The following is a 22,174-nucleotide window of genomic DNA, read 5'->3' as shown; positions in this document are numbered from 1 at the left end:
TTTTTGAAAAATTAATTCAAAAACTCTTTGAAGTTTATTGATCTGGCAGGTTTGTATATTTCTGCAGTCCTCTATTTTTTATCAGCTGGATCAAATTAAATTCAGACTCGGATGGTCTTTGATGTTTCCAGTGTTCTTTTTTTTTCACCTAAGGTTGAAACTTTTAATGGCTGCGTGTACAATGAGGACGCTGTGTTCACGAGGTGTAGCTGCTGCAGGCAGATTATGAGTTCTTTAGGGGTTTTTTTCTGCAGGTTTTCCTTCACCAAACTCACAATGGAACAAAATTGACAGTTTTTGGCCTTTGAATCATCATTGTTTGACAAACCTTCAGCAACTAAGTAAACATAGGGACGTCCACACCAGTTTGGGATCGATTGTGGCCATAACTACCAATCAAACGCTGAGGTTTTGCTGATGTGCCACTATACTGGACACTTTTTACTGCTCCTGGAGCAGTCAAGACACGCCCATTTCTAAAAGTATATACCTAGATGTGGGGACCAATGCACCAATAAAACAAACAAACTTTTGATCATGTATCACGTACATGATGTTATCTCAATAGTGATGAAATTGTGCATTTTGCTAAATGTGCACATATTCCATTGATTGTTATTGTTAATACACATTTTATGTTATATAATTAGGACAGTAGCTATTTAAATATGTAGGTTGATACTTTCAAAGAATAGAATAGATCAGTGGTTTTCAAGCTTTTTTGGCCCTTTTTCTTATTTCTGAATCCAAGTGCCTCCTTTGTTCGACTACGACATACTCAGAAGTCTATATGAAAAAACAACTATAGAGCATAATGATGCAATGAATGAATGAAATAGAATCTCATTTGGTAAATGAATGGAATTTGTAGTTAGGAAGTTTTAGTGCCTTCTGCGTAGATTTATTTCTGTAGTTTTTATCATTTTCGCTCATCTTCGGTCTGATGTGGGACCAAGACTAACCCTTGTATTTTCAGTTTATGTTCTAGTCAAGATCATTTCCATCACCATTATTATGATTATCATTTTTTATTACAAATAAACGTTATAAAACCCCACATTTTTAATGCTATCATTTGTTTATTTTTTTCGCTCTCTTTCAAGTGCCCCCTGTAGTACCATTGCGTACCCCCATTTGAGAAACACTGGATTAGATCAGTTCTATGGCATTTAGAACAATGTTCTCCTCTGTAATAAGGAGTCCCTGGATCCAAAAAGTTAGAGGATTCCTGCCTTAAAGCTGATATCTGGAGTTTCTAAGAAATCTATGTTCATGTATGATTCTTTTGAAATGCGAAAAAATACCTAACTAGTCTTTTACTATGGTCTACTGCCGGTGGTCATTCATATACGTATATATGTCCTGCCTACGTCCTATTCACTCCTTTACAAATGTAAAAAAGCGCCGTGATCGCCCAGCCAATAGGCTTAGATTTCCTGTAGCGGAGACTGTCAATCAAAGTGAATGCTGAACTGTGCACGGTAACAAGGCCGCACGTCACAACAGCAAACAGGTAAATATGATTTAGGCTCTTACCTCAGAAATGTCCATCTCCAAAAGATAAACGATGACCCATAGACCTGTATCAATGCGACATTGTTATGTTCCACGATGCGCGTGCAAAAAAGTCGAGGCGTGGCTTCTGGTAGATTGGCAGAGGTAGGGGGAGGAAGTGGAGCTGTTTAGGGCGGGACACCGAGACGTTTCTCAGAAACTCCGGATATCGGCTTTAAGGTGTCTTGATTAGCTTTTTTTCTTTTTTGTTTAATTAATAAAAATAAATGAATGAAAACAAGATGAATCATTAATGCCCAGGCTGTTTAATTCATAGACACTTTAATTTGAAACTCACAATAAATAGTTGAACCATTCTGTGTGAAGGGAAGCCAGAACTGTGGTTATGATTATTGCAGTGAAGTCAGTGCATACTTCATTATGCAGCGTGTGACTATATTAAGCTCCTATTTGGAGGGATAGTTTGTAACGTCGTGCTGATCTGGTTACAATGGTCTGCTAGTGCTGTACAGTACAGTGGGTGATGGTCTCTGCAGGCTGGTTAACTCTATGGGGAGTCTTTTCCGTACGTGGGTCGTACATTGTGCTCACCACAGTGAGACAGAGTTAGAAACGCCAGCAGTTTTCCCTTCATCACCCTCTGCAGTGCTCAGGGCGCTGAAGTCTCTGCTGTGCTTGTTAAAATGCCTCCAAGGTGATGGATGTCCACCACACGTCTTCAGTGGGCGGAGCTCCACTGGGATGTCTCCAAAGAACTGAAAGGTTTTCACACACTCCATCTGAGCTTTGACACAGAGGGCGGTTGGTGCATTGGATCACTTACCCTCCGAGGTCCAAGTTCCTACTTTGTGTTTCCACAAGAATAAGTGCAGGTTTGCTCACAGAAAGCCTGTGTGTGACTATGGCTGTGTTCAAAATGTCATACTAACATACTTTTCATACTAAGTCTGGCATCAAAATGAGTATTACATTATCACATTAGATGGTATGAAAAGATTACATGAGAAATACCCAGATGTATACTATATTGGGGCATTTATGAAGTATGCACGGTGGGTACACTAGTCATACTCAACACGCCATGTTGTGTTTTACGGACTGAGGCTATTGAGTTTGATGACTTTTATTTTGAAGCCTGAGACTGTGTCATTTGACGGCGTTTCATTTGATGGAGGTTTTGCTGAATAATGAGTCCGTTTGATCTGATAAATCATTTTTCCTGATACCTGATACCTCACTCTGAGACCTGGGCAGGGGTGGACTGGACATCTGGCATACCGGGCATCGTTCTGGTGGGCCGTCGACCCGAAGTGTTCGGTCCGGTTTGTATGTGGTTTTTTTTTTGACGAGCAAGTGGAGGCAGACATGGAGGTGGCCAAAAACAGTCCAAAAGTTGCAAAAACGTGGCAAGTAAAGAGTGTAAAGTGACTAAAATGGGTCAAAAGCAGTCAAGAGTGGCCAAAAAATGGGCAAATAAAGATGAACCAGATGGTCCTAAAATGTACAGTTCTCTTATTTTGAAGATAACCAAAAGTTTTGCCAAAAGCACAATGGCGGGTCTCCGAAAATCTCCAAAATGTTGGCATGAAATGTGTCTACGTGAGTTTTATGGATTGCAGTGGCCTGGTTACTTCTTTTTGATATAGATTTAAGCAGGTCATGCACACTGCTCATCTTTTGTAACCTAGACTGTTTTCCTGTCTTCCCTGCACATGAAAGCTGGTAGACGGTAATATATCGTGTGAATAATGGGTCTCCAACACAAACCTGACAGCTGTCCCTTGTATTTTCACAGATCCTGGCTCTGGTTCAGGAGATGGAGATGGTAAGTGTATTCTTCTCTCTTTTTTTTCTCCTCAGTAATTCACAGGGCGGGGTGTTGCACTATCAATATATTTAATTTTCTTTCTTGTGTCTGCTACAAATGAAAGTCAAACATAAATCAATTACTGCAAGCGCCATTGTCACAGCTATAGCATTGTGGATGATCTGATTTAAATGAGCTGATCAGTGCTCGGTTCAAAGCAACATCTAAACAAAGTAAAGATCTTCTTTTTCTTTTCATGCATTTTGCTGCTCACATGTACTATACACCCTCTGGATTGAACAACAACTGCTGTCATAAAGACTGCAGTTTAAATTCCTTCTCCAAGTAGTGGATTGGTGCTTTAGGTGAAGTCCGAAAGACATTTTTAACCAATCGCAATCACTGACAAGTGTTTATACTGGCTCAATAGTTCTCAACCCATGATCCCCCAACATTGAAGAACAGTCATGTGGAGACAGGACCATCTATTAGGGGGAATAAAGGGGAGAGATTTTTGTGGCCCATCCATAAAGTCAACAAAATGATGGTCCATTGTTCTATGAAGCTGTGATAACCACATTTATTTATTTATTTATCTGAATAACATTCACTGTTATACACAGGAAGTTTATTACGATTTGTGCCATGGTATATATTTATCACAAAGATATAAATCTTTGTTTTAATCCGAAGTCAAAGTGACCAAAAATGGTGGTGAAATGGAATTTTTGAAAACCACAGAAATGTCTAAATTAGAGTGGCCATAATCTGACAGAAAAAGTATCAAAAATGGTTCAAAGTCAATGTTGGTGTAAAAGTGTCAGAAAAAGTCAGAACAGTTAGTGATGGCCATGACAAATCGCCAATGTGGTTAAATCTACAAAAAATAAATATGACGTATCGTGAAAAGAGGTTAAAAGTGACAATAATGGGTGAACATGTGTGACATTAGGTGGGAAGGGTTTATAAGTGTCACAAATGTCTTGAAAGTGGAAAAATGGGCAGAAAAGGCATTGAAATTTGATGAAGAAGTGGCAAAAATGAGAGTAATGCAGCAAAAATGCATTAGTGAGCAAAAATATGGCAAGGAAAAGTGTTGAAAATAGGTTAAAAAAACATGGCAAGTTTGGTGTAGTTGCAGAAAAAGTGTAAAAATAAACAAAAATGGGCTCAAATTGTTCCACAGTGTCCTGTGACCCCAAGGTTGAGAACCCTTGGATTATGCCATGTGTTGTTTTGATATAATCTATAAATTAGTTTGATTAAAAAGAAATAATAAAAATGCATTCATCGTCCCTGAAGAAGATTTTCAAAATAATATTACCTGCATTAAATGGTGCCTCTACCATTTTATCCCTGATTATTGTTCTTAGTTCTTTTTTTTTTTTGTTGCTGTAAATCAAACTTTGTGCCGACCAACAGAGGATCATTAATCCCTTGAGATTGCATGGATTAAACTAACCTCTGAGGTGCCGTGCTCTTTATTTTTCCAGCTGCTCTCCTGAGCTGTCAGCGCAATCCTTTAACCTTTTGGGCTGACGTCTAATAAGCCTGCTCCTATCTCCATTATGTGAAGCCCATGTGCCTTTTTTCCTCTCTGGTTTGTCTGTCATCTCCAGCTGCTGACAAAGTGACGATTCCATCTCTCAGCACACTGACATTCTGCTCCATGCCTGAGTCTGCGCTCCAAACCGTTAATATGAAATTCACCCCCACAAAGATGAATGGCTTATAAATGAAATGACAAAACTCTTAAATAAACATAGAAAGTCTAATTCGATTCCAAGTATTGATAAAATTTGCAGGTTTTTTCATGAGAATATGTAGTGAGGGTTGAAGCAATTTGGTCCCTTTGGCAAGATGTAGGATGCCATCGCTTTGCTTCACAGTAAATTCCTTGTTATTTAGATGCCAAAATTGATACACGTGATGTTTTAAATAAAAAAATATAATAAAAAAAATACAATATTTAAAAAAAAAAAAGGAAATTCTAAAAAGGTCTAAATGAAATGTTAAAAAAATGTAAACTTAATGATATAAAAACGAATAATGAAGTGCACAAAAGAAGATATTATAGAAACTAGTATCAATGCAATAAAAACAGGATAATTTCACACAATTCCTTTAATGCAATTACTTTTTTTAAACAAAGACCTCTAAATGGTGCATCCTGGGGTCACGCCCAAAAACTCACAGTCCAACCAGTGGGTACTAGTGAAGGTTTTGTGTATTTTATTATAATTTTTTATAGATTTTGCAGTACAGTTTAATTCATGTGGGCTTGTTTTTTTTTCATATTAACAAATAGTACCAACTACTTGTAATAAAAAAAACTCTATTAAAAATACTAGAATATACTTGAAATAACACCAATGGGTTGTTGTTTTTGTCATATTGCATCAGTGCAGTGTGCATTTGAAAAGATGACATTGCTTAGGTGAAAACGCAGTATTAGATAATAAAGTTGCACTCATGTAAACCTTGATTTTATGTCCCTTTGGTTGAAAAGGAAAAGAAACATAAAACCATTTGATGTTGGTATAATTGAGGTTATTCATTATCATGCTTATATTTTTCAACATTTGATGACGAAAGGAAGTGAGGCAGAGCAACAGTAAGGAATAGGTAGTGGGTGTGTCACTAAAACAATAAATTAAACTAAACCGAAGGACAACTCTTTGTTATACACATGCAAACAAAGGTATACAGGTATAGGATAGGTGGACACTTTATTATTTCAAGTGAAATTATAAATATTCACAATGTAAACGTAAAGGTAAATACTAAACGGACAAATGAGAGGATGTCTGTGTTTGTGGACGTGATGTTGGTGGTTGGGCGGGTGCTGCAGCTCTCTAACATGTCTATGGCTGAGGTCTGTGTTGAGCTGCAACGCCCCGTTGTCAGACAGGAACAAAGAAGCCTCTCTGCTGCAGATCCTTGTCCATCGATCAGCAGCCTGCCAGCCCCAGCTGAGCCATCCCTGTTCAATACATCCACACACAGCGGGCCAACCTGTCAGCCAGCAGCTCGCGCACACACACGCACACACACATGCACACGCACACACAGCTGCATCCACTCTAGGGCTGAACGATTTTGGAAAATAATCTAATTGTGATTTTTTTTTTTCTTTCCTTAATATTGCGACAGCGATTTATTATACGATAATTTTTTCAAGGGCCTCTTGTCGTGTGTTTTCCAATGAACACAAGCAATAAATCCATCTGTTTCATAATAAACAATTTCAGATTATTTTAAACTTTAAATAAATATAAAATGTATCTTTGAAAGCACAGATTACAACAATAAAGCAAACAAATCTGTGGCTTTACCTCTTCAACATATCAAAACTAACATGTAAACATGTGGACTGCACTTCTTAAACACTCACTGAACTTAACAGGACAGTACAAGGAAAAAAAAAACAAAAACATTGCAGTCCTTGCGATTAGAAAATTGCGTTTTATGATATCGCGATAATATCGCAAATGCAAGTAATCGTTCAGCCCTAATCCACTCCCTTATATTCCTTACTACGGTATATTATAAAGACCAATACATTCACAACAAAGCTGTGATCCATTGTGTTTCTCTGACACACACACACATAAAATGTGCTATCTTCTGTATTCTGTAATTGTACATGATTCCAGAATGTCTAAATATTGTTTGACCTTTGACTGAGACAAATAATTATTAACACACTTATCATAATGATTGTAATTAATCCCCTTTAACTGCCTATTGAACCCACGCATTCATGAAATCATTCATTTATCATTTGGAAGTAAGTTGAATTACCTTTTGGAAAAAAAACACCTCAAGCACAGGCGGAACAGGCCAACTCTGCTCAGAAAGTTAACTTACATGATGCAATATATTCAAATGTTACAGAAGAGCAGCTTTGTTTGATATAATTGTTGTAATGAATCAATCAATCAATCAATCAAACAACCCACCAACAAACCAACCTATCTATCAACCAACCAAAAAACCAATCAATGAATTAACAAACCAATAAATAAATCAACTAATCAATCAACCAACCAACCAAAAAAAACAATCATTTAATCAACCAACCAACTAATCAATCAATCAATCAATCAATCAATCAATCAACCAATCAACCAACCAATAAATAAATCAATCCACTAACTAACCAACCAAAAAAAAACAATCAATTAATCAACCAACCAACTAATAAATCAATCAACTAATCAATCAATCAACCAACCAACCAATAAATAAATCAATCCACTAACTAACCAATCAAAAAAAAACAGTCAATTAATCAACCAACCAAGAAATCAATTAATTAATTAATCAACCAAACGTCCAACTAATAAATAAATCAACTAATATATCAATCAATCCACCAACCATCCAAAAGAAATAATCAATTAATCAACCAACCAGGAAATCAATCAAATAATGAATCAAACAACCAACCAATTAATCAACCAACCTATAAATCAACCTAACGTCCAACCAAGAAATCAATCAATCAATCAATCAATGTTTATTTTACAGTAATATATTTAAGTCTGATGTCAGAGTTTAGAGGATTGAACTAAAGAATAAAATCAAACTCACTAATTTTAATAAAAAAAATGAACTATATATTAATTTTAGGTTAGATATCATTTCTAATGAGTGAAGGTGAAGTTGTCACTATGGATTCATCTCCTCCGTGATGTCACCAAGCATCTCTTCTATTACATGATATAAAAAAGTACATTTGATGAGTCATTAAATTGGTCTCCTGGTGAAAGGCGAGCGTGAACAATCTCTGATATTTAATGTTGTGGTTGTAAACGCCTCATTTGCTCTCAACTCCATCTCTGCTGGAAAACGGGCGCTGCCATGCGAGCAGGTATTAAAATCAGCCCCTGTAATGATAATAGTAATATCATAAGATAATAATGTGCTGTCACTGGTCTCATTTGGCCAATGAGCTCCCAGTGTTGACTCCCATTATCAGCTGAATGTGAGCCTTGGAGCTGCTGGTAGAATCTGTATCTACTAGGGCTGTAACGATACACAAAAATCACGGTTCGATACGTACTTCGGTTTTGAGGTCACGGTTCGGTTCATTTTCGGTACAGTGTGGAACAAAACATAACATGCTTGTTGTTTATTTGAAACTTTAGTAAACCAACAATGTATTTAACATTATACAGAATATGAAAATAAAGTTGAAAAAAGTGCTGCCTGGTAATAATAATATTCTCAAACAAAAAATACATCAAATATTATGAAAATAAGCTCCTCACAGGTTGTTAACAGCTTTTATCCGCTGCTATAAAGACTCAGATGACAGTTGTTGTTCGCACTGTGGACGTTTTCTTTCGCACTGTGGTGCCGTCCGTTTCAAGTAAGTTAGCATGATTGTCGCGTTCCCGGAAACATACCCGATCTCTGCTGAACAATGTCGGCACACTGCCCTCGTTTCATCCACTGGTCTTTCTACTTTGCAGTATTTCACCCGGAAGCCGAAGTGTTCCCAAGCAGGAGACTTTAGCGACAGGGGCGGGTCCTCCAGCTCTGGTTTCTCGCTAGTAGGGATGTAACGATTCACTCAACTCCCGATACGATTCGATTCACGATACTGGGTTCACGATACAATTCTCTCACGATTTATTTTACAAAATGGGACTGTATATAAATGATTTTGATGAAATAAATTTTTTTTTTGGGGAAAATACTATACTATTTTTCATTGTCAAAAGAATCCCTTGATAAACTATTCAAAACTATGGAATTTAACAAAAAAAAATCTTGAATGAAATAAATAAAAGAATAATACAAATGAAGAAGAAGCTTATTTAAATTCTGGTTCTATAGTAAACAATACAAAACTGCATAATAGTTCTTTTTCTTTTTAAAAGTGCAACTGAAAATGTATTTTGTGCCTTAACAATTGGACTTAAAAAACAAAAAAACATACATTTTACTGTATTTAGGTCAGATATTTGTTTGAACCAGCAGTGGGCGCTGGTAACCCAGTGGTCGGTTGGCATGCAGATATTTTGCAGTGAAGAACAGATGCTATGCTAGCAGACAGAGCTACTAGAAAAACGTGACTTTTACAGATATTCACGTAATTTTACAGATATTATTTCGGTGCTAAAGGGGTAAGGAATCATTTATGAATATGTTTAAGAGTAGAAGGCAGCCAGAAAGAAAGTATTAGCAGATTTCACTCGCCGCCAACACTTCTGGGTAAAAAAAGTACTGCGATTTAATTTTCACAGCATCGATGTGAATCGTTATACCTATGAATCGATTTTTAACTGCCTTACGATTAATCGACACGGTTCGATACAAATACACGTGTCGTTACGCCCTCAGTAGCTACTGATGACACGGAGGCGTTTTGCTGCAGCTGAAAATACTGCTGTTAGGATTTTGTTTAAAAAAGAATGTTTTTTTCTATTGAATAATAAAAACAAAAGCTACCACCAATTTTAGGGCGATCCTGTTTATTTTTTTATACAGCAAATCAAGCATTTCTGTTGTTGTCTTCCAGATGATGAAGGCTCAGGCTCTGAGGTTGGGAAGAAGTTTACAAAGTGCAGCACTTGCAAATACGGTGCCGAGTGTGATGAAGACTCTGAGGATGTCTGGTGAGTCCAACGTCTGTAACGGCTGTGCACTGAGTGTATAGGATGCTTCACTTACTGTATGGATAAAAGACTTATGAATTAATAAGTGAGATAGATGAATAGATGACATTTTTTAGTTTTTTAATCAATGATGGCTGGTGCAATAGATACGGTGTTGTGAATATATTTATTTAATGAATTGCAAGATTTCAGAATAAATTATTTTCTATGTATTTATAAGAAATGACGTTTCATAGCCCACCTGCAGTACCACGAGTGAACACAGGAGGGCGTAAGGCCAACCAGGTGTGATCAGGGCGATTAAACTCATTTTAGTTCAGGAACCAAATACGGACTAGTTTTATCTCAGGTGTACGTCAGATTTCAAGTGGGAAAGTAAAGCATTTTTAACATTTTTGTGTCCGAGTTCCACCTCCACATATACCGGTAAATGATATATACAGTTTGTAATATTAATACAGCTACACCAGGGGTGTGAAACTCAGGGGCCAAATATAAAGTGGTTTGATCTTAAGTGGGCCGCAGATTTTAGACGAGAAAACGAGCAATTTCAACAATAATTTCCCCAAATTTGCACTTGGATGATACATAAAGTAATGTAAGGTGGCGACAATATCCAAGCAATAAGTGACAGACATCAGTCCCTGCAGGATTTTCTCGTTTAAATTTCATTAATTTTGTGATTATTTTTTATTTAATTTTGTGAAATTATGAGAAGTAATTTCAGGAAAATTGAGTCCTTTGAGCAATTTGAGATTTAAAATGACTGCAGTCATGTGATAAAAGCATGGGAAAACAGCAATCCTTCAAATATTGTGGAGTTTTATTGAATTAGTGTATTTAGAAGGGCTGAATTATTTGGTAATTTACACAATAATTCATGTTTTTATGTTTTGAGCTTGAGTTTGACACATGTAACCTACAATATCCATGCACTAAATCACAGATATCAGTCCCTGCTGGATTTTCTCCTGAATTTATGTATGATATAGGGCAATTTTGTGAGCAATTGCAGGATTTTATAAGAAAAAATATTGAGTTCTTTCCACAATTTGCCATAATGTGATAAAAGTGTGGGATAATCGCAGGTATCTGCTAATATTGTAAGGTTTAATATAATTTGTGAATAAGGGTTGAAATCTATAAATAAAATATTTGGTATTTTACACAATGATTATTGTTTTTTCAGTCATTTTTTTTCTTTTTCCTGTGGGCCAACTTGGATGCTCAGAAGAGTCAGATTTGGCCCCCGGGCCTTGAGTTTGACACATGTGATGTGATATAGAGTTTGTTTTTATAGTTTTAAGAATCTCTCCAATCAAAGTTTGGTATTAAAATCATGTAATCCTAAATGTTTTTTGTATGATTTTGGCACAGATCTGTGGAAATGTTTCTTAAACAAGTCGACTTTTTGTCAAACTTGGACTAATTCTCCACTTTCTAACTGATGCTTTATACTGTATATAAGCCATAGATGCTTCATAAGGACCTGCTTCCTCTCCTCAGGTGCATATGCAACATTGACTGCAGTGGACACAATGAAAACCCAGTTTGTGCTACGGATGGAAACTCCTACAACAACCCCTGTTTGGTACGCGAGGCGTCCTGCATGAAGCAGGAACAGATTGATGTCAAACATCTGGGCAGATGTCCTGGTAAGGCTAAGACTAATATGGAACTCACATGACAGGGATGTTTTCAATCTGTTACGACAGCAGGGGGCCAAAAACTGTGATGGAGCAAGGGCCACATTATCAACATTCATACAGCATTTAAAGAAATGACCAATCTAAGCTTTAATACAGGAGAGAGAAAAGTGTTGTGTTTCTGTAACAGTTTTGTTTGTTTTTAGAGTTTCCTCACATGTTGGGTTTTTGGAGTCATTTTTGTGTCATTTTGTTGTTGTTTTTGTATTTTCATAGTAATTTTGTGTATTTTTGTTGTCCTTTTGCGTTTTTGTAGGAATTTTGTGTATTTTTTTGTCCTTTGTAGTAATTTCGTGTATTTTTTTTTGTTCTTTTGCATTTTTGTAGTTGTTTTATGTATTTTTATTGTCCTTTGTAGTAATTTTGTGTATTTTTGTTTTCCTTTTGTGTGTGTGTTTTTTTTTTTAGAAATTTTGTATATTTTTGTTGTCATTATGTGTTTGCAAAATATTTGTGTGTATTTTTGTTGTCCTTTTGCGTTTTTGTATTTATTTTGTATATTTTTGTGGTCCTTGTGTGCGTATTTTTTTTTTTTTTTGTAATTTTGTGTTTTTTTGTTATCCTTTTGTGTGTTTTTTTGTGTATTTTTGTGGTCCTTGTGTGTTTTCGTAATAATTTTGTGAATTTGTGGTGTTATTTTTTGTATTTTTCTTAAGTTTCGTGCAACTGTTTGAGGTGCCGCACAAAATTCAATCATGGGCCACATATGTTCCCGCATGTGTACCAGTTTTTGCAGAAGCAACATGACTGGTCGACTCACCCTATGGAACTGGTCTTACTCAGTTATAGTCATATAGCTGTCAGTTTTCTGGTGAAGCTGCTGAGAAAGATTTCCTTATAAACAATGTATTTCTGCAGAAATAATTCACAAGGCAGCTCTGGAGAGACTTTTAATGTTGTCGGTGTCAGTGCGAGAAAGAAAACCAGTGTATCAGCAGCGCCCTGATTCACGGTTCTGCCAAGTTTCCAATGGTAGATTATTTTTCATGTCAGGTAGACATAATCCCACGGCTCTGTGTTTTGCTGCATTGAGAATGTAACATGAATATTGTGCGGAGCCGAGGCTGGATCATCTGGTAAATACTGTATGCAAAGGTGCACAATTTCCCATAGAGCTGCTCAATTCATTGAAATTTGATTACGATTTAGATTATTCCACCCACCGATTACAAAAATAACATAATGGAGAAAAAACGATTATCATTTTTTTTTTACGTATGTTTTATTTACTAAATAAAACAAATGCACTATTTCAGATATCTACAAATAATAAAGCTTGGCACACACGTGTTATTAATACTAACTTTGAGTTGTTTAATCCACACACATGCAAGCTCCTCCCCTCCGCCCCGCCCCTCTCAAAGCTAAAGCTAGCCTGCAGGCTAACACGGGGAAAGTTGTTGCTAGTGGTCTTGAAACATGGCAGGAGAAATGCAGCAAAAGCACTCGGTAAACAAATGACAAGGCAAATTCTCTTCTATAGGAACACTTTGGGTTTGATGATGAAGACCTGGAGCAAAGACACATCATGTGCAAGAAGTGTTTTGTTTTGTGCAAAAGTGAACATACTTGGTTTTAGTGTTTGAAGGATTTTATTCATGTTTAAAGAATATCTTTTATGTTTTTTTGTACAAAAATTAGGACTATAATCAAGCGGCCCTAATTTCCCACATGTCTAGATGGAACTACACAGAATATTTGTACCATTCTATAGCATACTCAAATAACTATGCTACCCATTTTTTGGGGGAAAATGCAGCAAATATTTTTAAAAAAAAGCGTGAAAGTCAGTTTGCAGTTGAAACATGTCAAGAGATCAAAGTAAATTTCAAAGTAAATGTGCCATGTGGGTAACAACATAATAGGTAGAAACCACGAGCTGAACCGAGGAAAGTGGCTGAGCGTTGATCAGAAATGACTCGACGACCATGAAACGGAAATTACAAAAATAATCACAACAAATAATAATAATTTGCTCAGTAATGGTTGGGTGTATAAATGTAATGAATTACTTTACTTCTTTTGAAATGTACTTAAGTATAAGTACAATGACTGATTTTTGAAATATACTCAAAAAAGTACAAGTACCCATAAAAGTGACTGAATTACAGTAACGTGAGTACTTGTAATCCATTACTTTCACCTCTACCAACTGAGTTGAGGAAAAAGGGACGGAAAGCCCCAGAAATACCCAGAGGGAGGCTGTCACACACACTTTCCCCATTTCTTCTTCTACTTTATGTGATAATGTTTACCATGATTTCTTCTGGTTTATTTTTTTCTCCCACTTGTCCTCCCCAGGAGATTAACTTTAAAAAGTTTTTTTTTTTTTTTTCTGTCATTGGTTTTACTTCACTTTTTACACCATCACTTCTACCGTCTTTCAATAATATTTTTCATTGTCTTTATCTTTGCATCAAACTTGGATTTAACATGATTTACTCATTCATCTGTTTGTTTTCTTACTTGTTTCTTGTCCTTATTCACTGCAGCTGCCATTTTAATCTTATTCATTAATCGAAACTGTTCTCATTCTAGTTTTTAAACCGCTGCTTGAATTAGTCGATCATTAAACTCTGTGTTTTTATATCAATTGCAGACTCATTGTTGCTTTAAAAAAAAAAAAGAAAAACAACAGCTCAATCCTTAAATCTTCCATCTACATAATCCTGTGAACACTGCTCTAATTGAACATTTAGTTTGTGTTTGTAAGCGACAGCACAGTCCTTTTTATGGCTTAATTTTCACGATTTATCCTTAAATATGCCGAGCGAACTGTAATGAGGCAGATAGACAGAGTCGCAGCTCCTCTGATTCATGAATGAGGGATTTCTGCGCTCAGAGGGGAGCAGAACTGTGAATATTAGATACAAACCTCATTTGCAGTCACACTCAGTGACTCTCTGGTGTTTTTTTTTTTTTTGTCTTCCAGCCTCTGTGAATTGGAGAATGTATTTTTAGCTCTGATTTGTCTTCTTGTTGTCTTCTTGCACTTACCTTGAATAGCCACATGTGTTCAGTTCTGAATACATAGAGGTGCACAATAAAAGGTGTGGGCAACTGGCGGCCCGGGGGCCACATGCGGTAAATGCAAATAAAAAAAACCCAAAAAACTCAAAATGACAAAAAACACACAAAAAGACTCCTAAAAACACACATTATTTCAACAAAAATACCCCAAAATGACTCCAAAAACCCAATATGACAACAAAATGGACAAAATGACTACAAAAATACACAAAAAACTCAACAAACACACAAAAAATGCGAGAAAATATATAAAAAGAATACAGGAAAACCTAAAGATGATTTCAAAAACGCAAAATGACATCAAAAAATGGACCAAATTACACACAAAACACACAAGGTCACAACAAAATGACTGCAAAAATACATCAAAACTCAACAAACACACTCAAAATGGGAGAACAATACACAAAATGACAACAAAAAACACACAAACCCTTTATTCTTTCCCGTATTAACGCTCAGTTTGGTCATAATTAATATTGGTCATTATTCTAAATACTGACATGAATGTTAATAATATTTTTTTTGCCCCAGCTGTCTTAACAGTTGCCCACCGCTCTTTTAGAAGTTAGATGTGAAAAATATAATTGAAAACCTTTTATTTGGTAAAACAAATAAATGAAAAAATAATTACTCCAAAAACGTAAAATGACAACAAAAATTAATAAAATGGCTTGCCAAATACACAAGGTGACTACAAAATGACTACAAAAATACACAAAAAACTCAACAAACACAAAAAATGAGAGAAGAATGTACAAAATGACAAAAAAAAAAAAAAATTGAAAATGGCTCCAAAAACCCAATATGACAACAAAAATGGACAAAATGACTCACCAAACACACAAGGTGACTACAAAATGACTGAAAAAATACACAAAAAACTCAACCAACACACACAAAATGTGAGAAAATATATAAAACGACTACACGAAAACCTAAAAATGGCTCCAAAAACACAAAAGGCAACAAAAATTGACAACATGACTCCAAAACTACTCAAAAACTCAACAAACACACAAAATGAGGGAAAAATATACAAAACGATGTCTTTACAGTTGCCCACCTCTGTTTTAGTGTGAAAAATATGACATTTTGTTTGTTAAAACTCTAACAGGTTCTTAAATTTGCATTTGATTTGTTTTTGTCTTCACAGCTAATAAAGAAAAGCTTGGCAAGAAAGACGACAGCAGCCTTTTCAAAGTAAACGACCTAGGTAAAGATACATTTTTAAACACCATTACATTATGTTTGCTGTGAACTACGATCATTTTCTTTGGATTTTTTCACTCTTGTGTTGTTTTTCATGTGTACCTACCAAGGACTTGGACTTTCCTTTAAATAATTCAACGTATCTCCTCAGTTGAAGCTCACGAATAAGAAATAATGATTCCATCGAGCTGCAAAAAGCAAACTGTGGCTGCAAGGATACTGAATGTACACGGGCTAATTTAATTAGCAGTTATTTTGTACTCTGATTTCCATTTGGCCAAGCTGCATTTCTACCTGTGAGGAAGCAGAATCTGCAATATTACGCTCTGATTTACCCAATTTATGGAAATGATCAGCAAAATTGTTGTGATTAAATGTCAATGCTGGGGAGAAACACTATTTTATTGCCTGATCACAGCATGACTCGGCAGCTTCTCGTGAGTAAACATGCAGATTAGTGAGGCAGAAAAAGGGCATTTTGCAGCTTTTGGCATAGAGCTGTGTTGTGCAAATGTTAAGTTTGGAGATCAAAGTGGAGATGAAACAGAATGTAGATGCTTTAGTTCTCCGCGCCGCTGCCAGAGCAGTGATAAGAATGACTCAAGGTTTGGTAGAACAGTTTTTTTTTTTTTTTCTGTACACTTAGTTTTCAGGCAAAGCTAAGAAAATAAGAATTCAATTATGGCTCTATTGTCAACAACTGAGCTGAGACGGAACGTTTCTTTTTAGCTTTATTTGAGTCTTTGTTAATGTTAAGAGGCGAGAAAGGCTGCGAGACTTTGTGCAGAGACGTCTCCTCTTGTTCAAAGATCTATTTATCCTGCAGCAATGACTGGGTACGTAGTTGATTTTTCTGCTGCTTTTTTAATATTTCAAACATAAGACCTCAGATAAAGCAGATAAAAGGGTAAAATACACAGACGTGAATTTACCAAATGAAGACATTTTCTTTTGCTTAAATTAATAATTAAAAAACTGATACAGTATTTGTTTATTGTTATTGATGGTACACTGACAGGAGCTTCATCCAGCAGCAAGTCAATAGTTTTTAGGGGTGTGCATTGTCATGAATATGACATTACAATTCACAAATTTAATGTCACGATACAATATATCCCGATACTAAACAATACGATATAAATGTGATATCAATAATTAAAAATGTCATAATTTTTTCTTCACCAATCTTTATTTGTATAGCTCCAATTCATAACAATGTTATCGCAAGACACGTCACAGACAGTCAACACATGACTTGAGTTACCATGACTACCTGTCAACATTGAGCTGTTCTTACTTGTCCTGAGTTACCATGACTACCTGTCAACATCAGTTCTTAAAATTTTTCACTCCTGTGGGGCGTGGGGGTGGGGCATCCAAACAAATCTCACGTTGCACACCATTGAACCAAGCAGCAGCCATGTTGAAAGTCTCAGCACTGTGTGTCCCTGAACCACAGAGATATTTGAGCCACAGACACACAGAGATTCCTTGCTTTAAAGATAGATAGATAGATAGATAGATAGATAGATAGATAGATAGATAGATAGATAGATAGATAGATAGATAATTGTGACCATCAAAAGCCCTCCCTAAGGAAGGGGAAACATGAGCGTTTTTTCTTTTAAAGGTAAGATATAAAGAGATGTAAAAAGAGAGGCCAGTGTTACACCTTGATGAGGGGGAGAGGAACGGGGAAGAGGGAGTTAGGGTGGGACAATGGAAGGAGTGTTTTTTTTAAATGGTAAAAATAGTGACTTTTCTACTTCAACACTCATAAAAATAACATAAAATGTTCAATTGCATAATTTAGAACAGTAATAATACAGTAATTAATTAAAAAATAAATGTAGGGGTGGGGGCATTCTCACGTCCCCCAGTTTGAGAACCACCGGCCTTCTCAAACAAACAGTTTCTAATACATTTCCTTTATTTTAATGACCCAACTTTTTTAGCTGCCAATTTTCATTTTGTAGGAAGGGGTTCACGTCTGATGTCGGCAGTCTTTGATATCGTGCTGTGTTTTTTTGTTATTTGTTCAGAAAACACGGGGCTCAATCACGGAGACGGCTTCTACGCTGGGATGCCCATTCCCTGCACGGAAAGTTCGGCTGGCTTTTGTGTTCACGGGAAATGTGAGATCAAATACAGCATGGCCACTTGCAGGTCTGTGTCTTCTCCGTGTGTGATCAATGGTTGATATTGTAAAAGTGATACTATCAACACAAATGTCCCACTCATGGACACCAATTGGATTATTCAAGCATATTAAGTGAACCTCAGCTTTCATTTAAACTTCAGCATTAGTGGACTTAATGCATTTTGCACATTTCTTAAAAGACAGTAACCTATAATAATTGCACAGTCAGTGCCCTCGTTTGCACTTTAATGTTTAACTGATGATTTATAATAAAGTATGTCAGTAACGACAATATCCAAGCAATAAGTGACTTAAAAATTTGCTTGATTTTGTGACCAACTTTTATTTAATGTGAGTAGATTTTGTGAAATAATTTAAGGAAAATTCCCGGATTTTGGGGAAAAAAAATATTTTCAACAATTACAGATTAAAGATGACTGCCATCATGTGACATAAGCATGAGAACACTGTGATCCCCTGAAATATTGTTTAGTTTCATTGAATTTGCGTATTTGTAGGTGTTGAGATATCTACAGTTAAAATATTGGGTTATTTACACCTGTGGTTCTCAACCTTTTCAGCTCGCGACCCTTAAAATGCAATGTATGGGTGTAATGTAATTGAAAAAGTAGGAACAATTAGTTTAAACTGGTAAGTAATTGGCATGACAAATTGTGAATGTGGTTGAATTGGCAAAATTAAGCATGAAATATGGTGAAAAGAGGTACAAAGTGACAATAATGGGTCAACATATGTGACTTTAGGTGGGAAAAGTGCTGGAGAGGGTTTATAAGTGCTGAAAGTATCATGAAAGTAAAAAATGTGCAGAAAATGCATTGAAATTTGATAGAGAAGTGACAGAAATGGGAATAATGTAGCAAATATGCATTAAAGGAAGAAAAAGTGATAAAAATAGGTTAAAGTATGGTAAGTTTGGTGTAGTGGCAGAAAGGGTAAAAATAAGAATAAATGGGTTAGAATTGTTGAAAAAAAATTTCCTAGTTTCTTGAAGGCATCTGGTGACCCCCTCCGAGTGTCAAATTGGATGCTCTAAGGGTCCGTATTTGGCCCCACAAACCTTGAGTTTGACACGTGCTCTACAGGAACATCTTGAATGGCATCGCCTGAAATTGAAGCCAATGTTTATCGAAACCTTATTTTAGCCTTAAAATCAATGACGTTTGAAAATCATAATCATAATCAATCTCATTCACTTAATATATCATAGTTATATTTATATATATTTATTTTCATATTCATATCTGCACTCTCACTGTAAATATTGTAAATAATTGTTGTGTTGTGCTGTCTTTAGAATTTTTATATTCTACATAGTTGTGTTTTTGTGCTTGGACATGTAGTTGTAGCTGACTTTGACTTTGATTAAAGAGATTCCTCACAGTTACATTTTTAAAACATACAGCTGTATCTAAAATAACTCTCATTCTGTCATAACCTGTATTGTCTGCTTTTGTTCGTGTAAAAATAAACAACAATGCATGTGTTTGTGTTTGTGTGTAACTCAGGTGTGACACAGGCTACAAAGGTCCTCAGTGTGACGAGCCTCAGGATTTCAACATTCTCTACGTGGTCCCCAGTGGACAGAAGCTGCATTACGTCCTCATTGCTGCTATCATTGGCGCCGTGCAGATCGCCATCATCGTAGCTGTGGTGATGTGCATCACGAGGTAAAGATTGTAGGTTCGAAATGCATGTTGGGATACTTGGAAGTATGCTTCAGTGGGAACGGTCATCATCATAATTAGACTAGTACATTGTATACAGTAGACTGTGGCCATGGTTACATATGAGCTTTAATTCCTCTTTAATTCAGAATAAAAGTTAAACGTCTGCAAGCGTCACTGCACGCGCTAATAAGGCGGACAAACCCCAGGGAATCGGGACTGCACGTCAAAATGCGAGAGTAAAGTGTGTTTGAGGGAGAGATAAAGCATCAGGCCAGAATCAGCTGATCAGATGTGTAATTTACGCAGTGATGGCACAATGTTCACATATGAGAGTGTGGTGATGCAGCGCTACTTAGGACCTCAGACTTCAGACCCGCTGGATGATGGTCAGTAGATCATCTTCAAATGGTGCAGACTGATTGACAGACTGTGTTGCTGCATTAACTCAGATCAATGGCAGATCAATAGGACGGTTTCTGTCCAATGCTGCCTATTTATAATCAGAGCAAAGCTGACGGAGCAGCCACATTAAATTAGGCGGGGAAAATATCATTAGGTTTCAAAGTTGTTGGGTTTTTTTTGTTTGTTTTTTTTTAAACATTTTTATTTGTTTATTTCGTTTTCTACATTATTAAATGTTTGTGCAGCAGACAGAGAAGTCCATCTGTCTCCAATTTAACCTCCTCAAATGTCATTGTGTGCTTTTGTGCACTCACGTCTCAACATTGAATGAGCAAAACGCTCATTTAAATAGGGCGGTCTGCACCACTTCTGCACGTGCGCTAATCATTGCTGCAATCTTAGTGAATCCCTCGCAGCAGGTGAGGAAACTGCATCACCAAAGGATTTAGGGACGCAACTGGTTTACCACCCTTTATTTCAGAGCTTAGTGAATCCGGCCCTTAATTCAGAATTAAATAATTCCTCTTTCTTGTAAACTAATTAATTCCGGTCATTCTGCACATGCGCAACTTGCCGTGATGAGGCGCTGATGACGACATAATCCAAGAAGATGGCCTGGACGAGAGCCAAGACTATTTCTTTAATGAGGGCCTTAAAAGACATGGATATAATGAAAAGAGTGGATGGACGGCGGCATAAACATGCGGACATTCACACAGACTTATTACGCACACGGACATCGGCAAACGGAACAGGCTTCATTGGCGCTGCGGTGCATGAAGCACCAGAGCTTCACTAATGATACGCGGATCATTATAAATTTCATTTTTCATTCATCGTCCTGTATAGTGGAGGTAGAACAGCTGTTGCATTAACCGCAGGCTTTGATTGACCAAAGTACGGACTTCTATTTCCTTTCTCCGCTGCTCTATTTCCTTCTGCTCCACGGAGCAAAGCGAAACCATGTGTTATTGTCCAGCTGCTGCTTCAAAACTACAATCAAAATAAAAGAGAAAACCGTTCTCATGCGGTCTTTTATGTTGTAGCCAAGAATAAAACGTTTGTTGTGTGTTTTTTCCTGAAAGACGTAACACGTCTCGTTCTCCGCCTGTCCAATCAGAGCCTTCCCAACCCCCACACTTAAAGTGGAATCGAATAAAACTGAATAAACCGGTTTTCATTTAAACCTCAATTCGTGAATTACTATTTCCATGTAAACACAAAGCAGAACACTTTAATTTCGAAGAATTTAATTCCGAATTAAAAAAACATCACAAAACCATGGTTAGTATATACTCATTGAGTATGCTAATATTGCTGAAAAGGAACATGTTCCATATCTTAAATCTGGGCTGTGTAGACTGTTCTACTTTGATGTTTGAAAAAACTTGTTATGCCAAGTTTATGCACAGATGGGATTTTTGGTTTTTGTTTTGGCGAATGTCATTATGACAGTATTTGTTTTGGATTTTAGACAGGCATGAATTGTCAGTCCCTGTTTCAGAAGTGAAAAACTAATAAACAACAAATGATTATAAGACACAGAGGCAAGCTACAATGGCCTCATAAAGGATTTTTAATATTCATGAGTGGTGAAATAGGCCAAAGTTGGGGTCCTAAATAAAAATGAAGAGAAAAAATGTTTTATACCCCAAGAAAGAGTAAACTTTATAACTATAAATTAAAACAGAGATTAAATTGTTTCTTACATTCCCACATGCAGTTATGGGCCAATGAAAATTGTATAAAAAAAGTGTTTTTTCAGATTTCAAGAGACTGTTACACAAGAATCAATGCATATATGTGACTAATCATTAGTATTGTGAACAGTCTATGTACATAGCTCTAAGCTGATTGAATTACAGTTAGCTGAGGAATATGCTAACTTGTTTACTGAAGGCCCAAACATGTTCCAGCCCCAAACCCCAAAAAATGTTTTTTTCCAGTTTTGAGTGGCTGGCATGTCCACCAGATAGGATGTATAGCAGATATTTGTATATATTCTGAGAGAGTAGGTTGAGCTGTATTACTATAGCCAATTTCAG

The 22,174-nt window shown here is 36.4% G+C and overlaps 1 protein-coding gene across 2 annotated transcripts in view; it reads left to right on the top strand.

Moving 5' to 3' along the window:
- Window positions 1-22,174, top strand: part of tmeff1a (transmembrane protein with EGF-like and two follistatin-like domains 1a) — a 126,027-nt gene that overhangs the window by 102,608 nt on the left and 1,245 nt on the right. For both annotated transcript variants that reach the window (XM_028472462.1, XM_028472461.1), the window contains exons 4-9: window positions 3,311-3,340; window positions 9,855-9,951; window positions 11,458-11,606; window positions 15,844-15,903; window positions 17,942-18,065; window positions 19,566-19,727. In XM_028472462.1, coding sequence (XP_028328263.1) covers window positions 3,311-3,340; window positions 9,855-9,951; window positions 11,458-11,606; window positions 15,844-15,903; window positions 17,942-18,065; window positions 19,566-19,727 — 622 coding nt within the window. The remainder of the gene's footprint in view (window positions 1-3,310; window positions 3,341-9,854; window positions 9,952-11,457; window positions 11,607-15,843; window positions 15,904-17,941; window positions 18,066-19,565; window positions 19,728-22,174) is intronic.

The sequence above is a fragment of the Gouania willdenowi genome, chromosome 17 (genome assembly GCF_900634775.1).
Source record: "Gouania willdenowi chromosome 17, fGouWil2.1, whole genome shotgun sequence".
Taxonomy (NCBI): domain Eukaryota; kingdom Metazoa; phylum Chordata; class Actinopteri; order Blenniiformes; family Gobiesocidae; genus Gouania; species Gouania willdenowi.
This window is presented reverse-complemented; position numbering and strand designations above follow the sequence as displayed.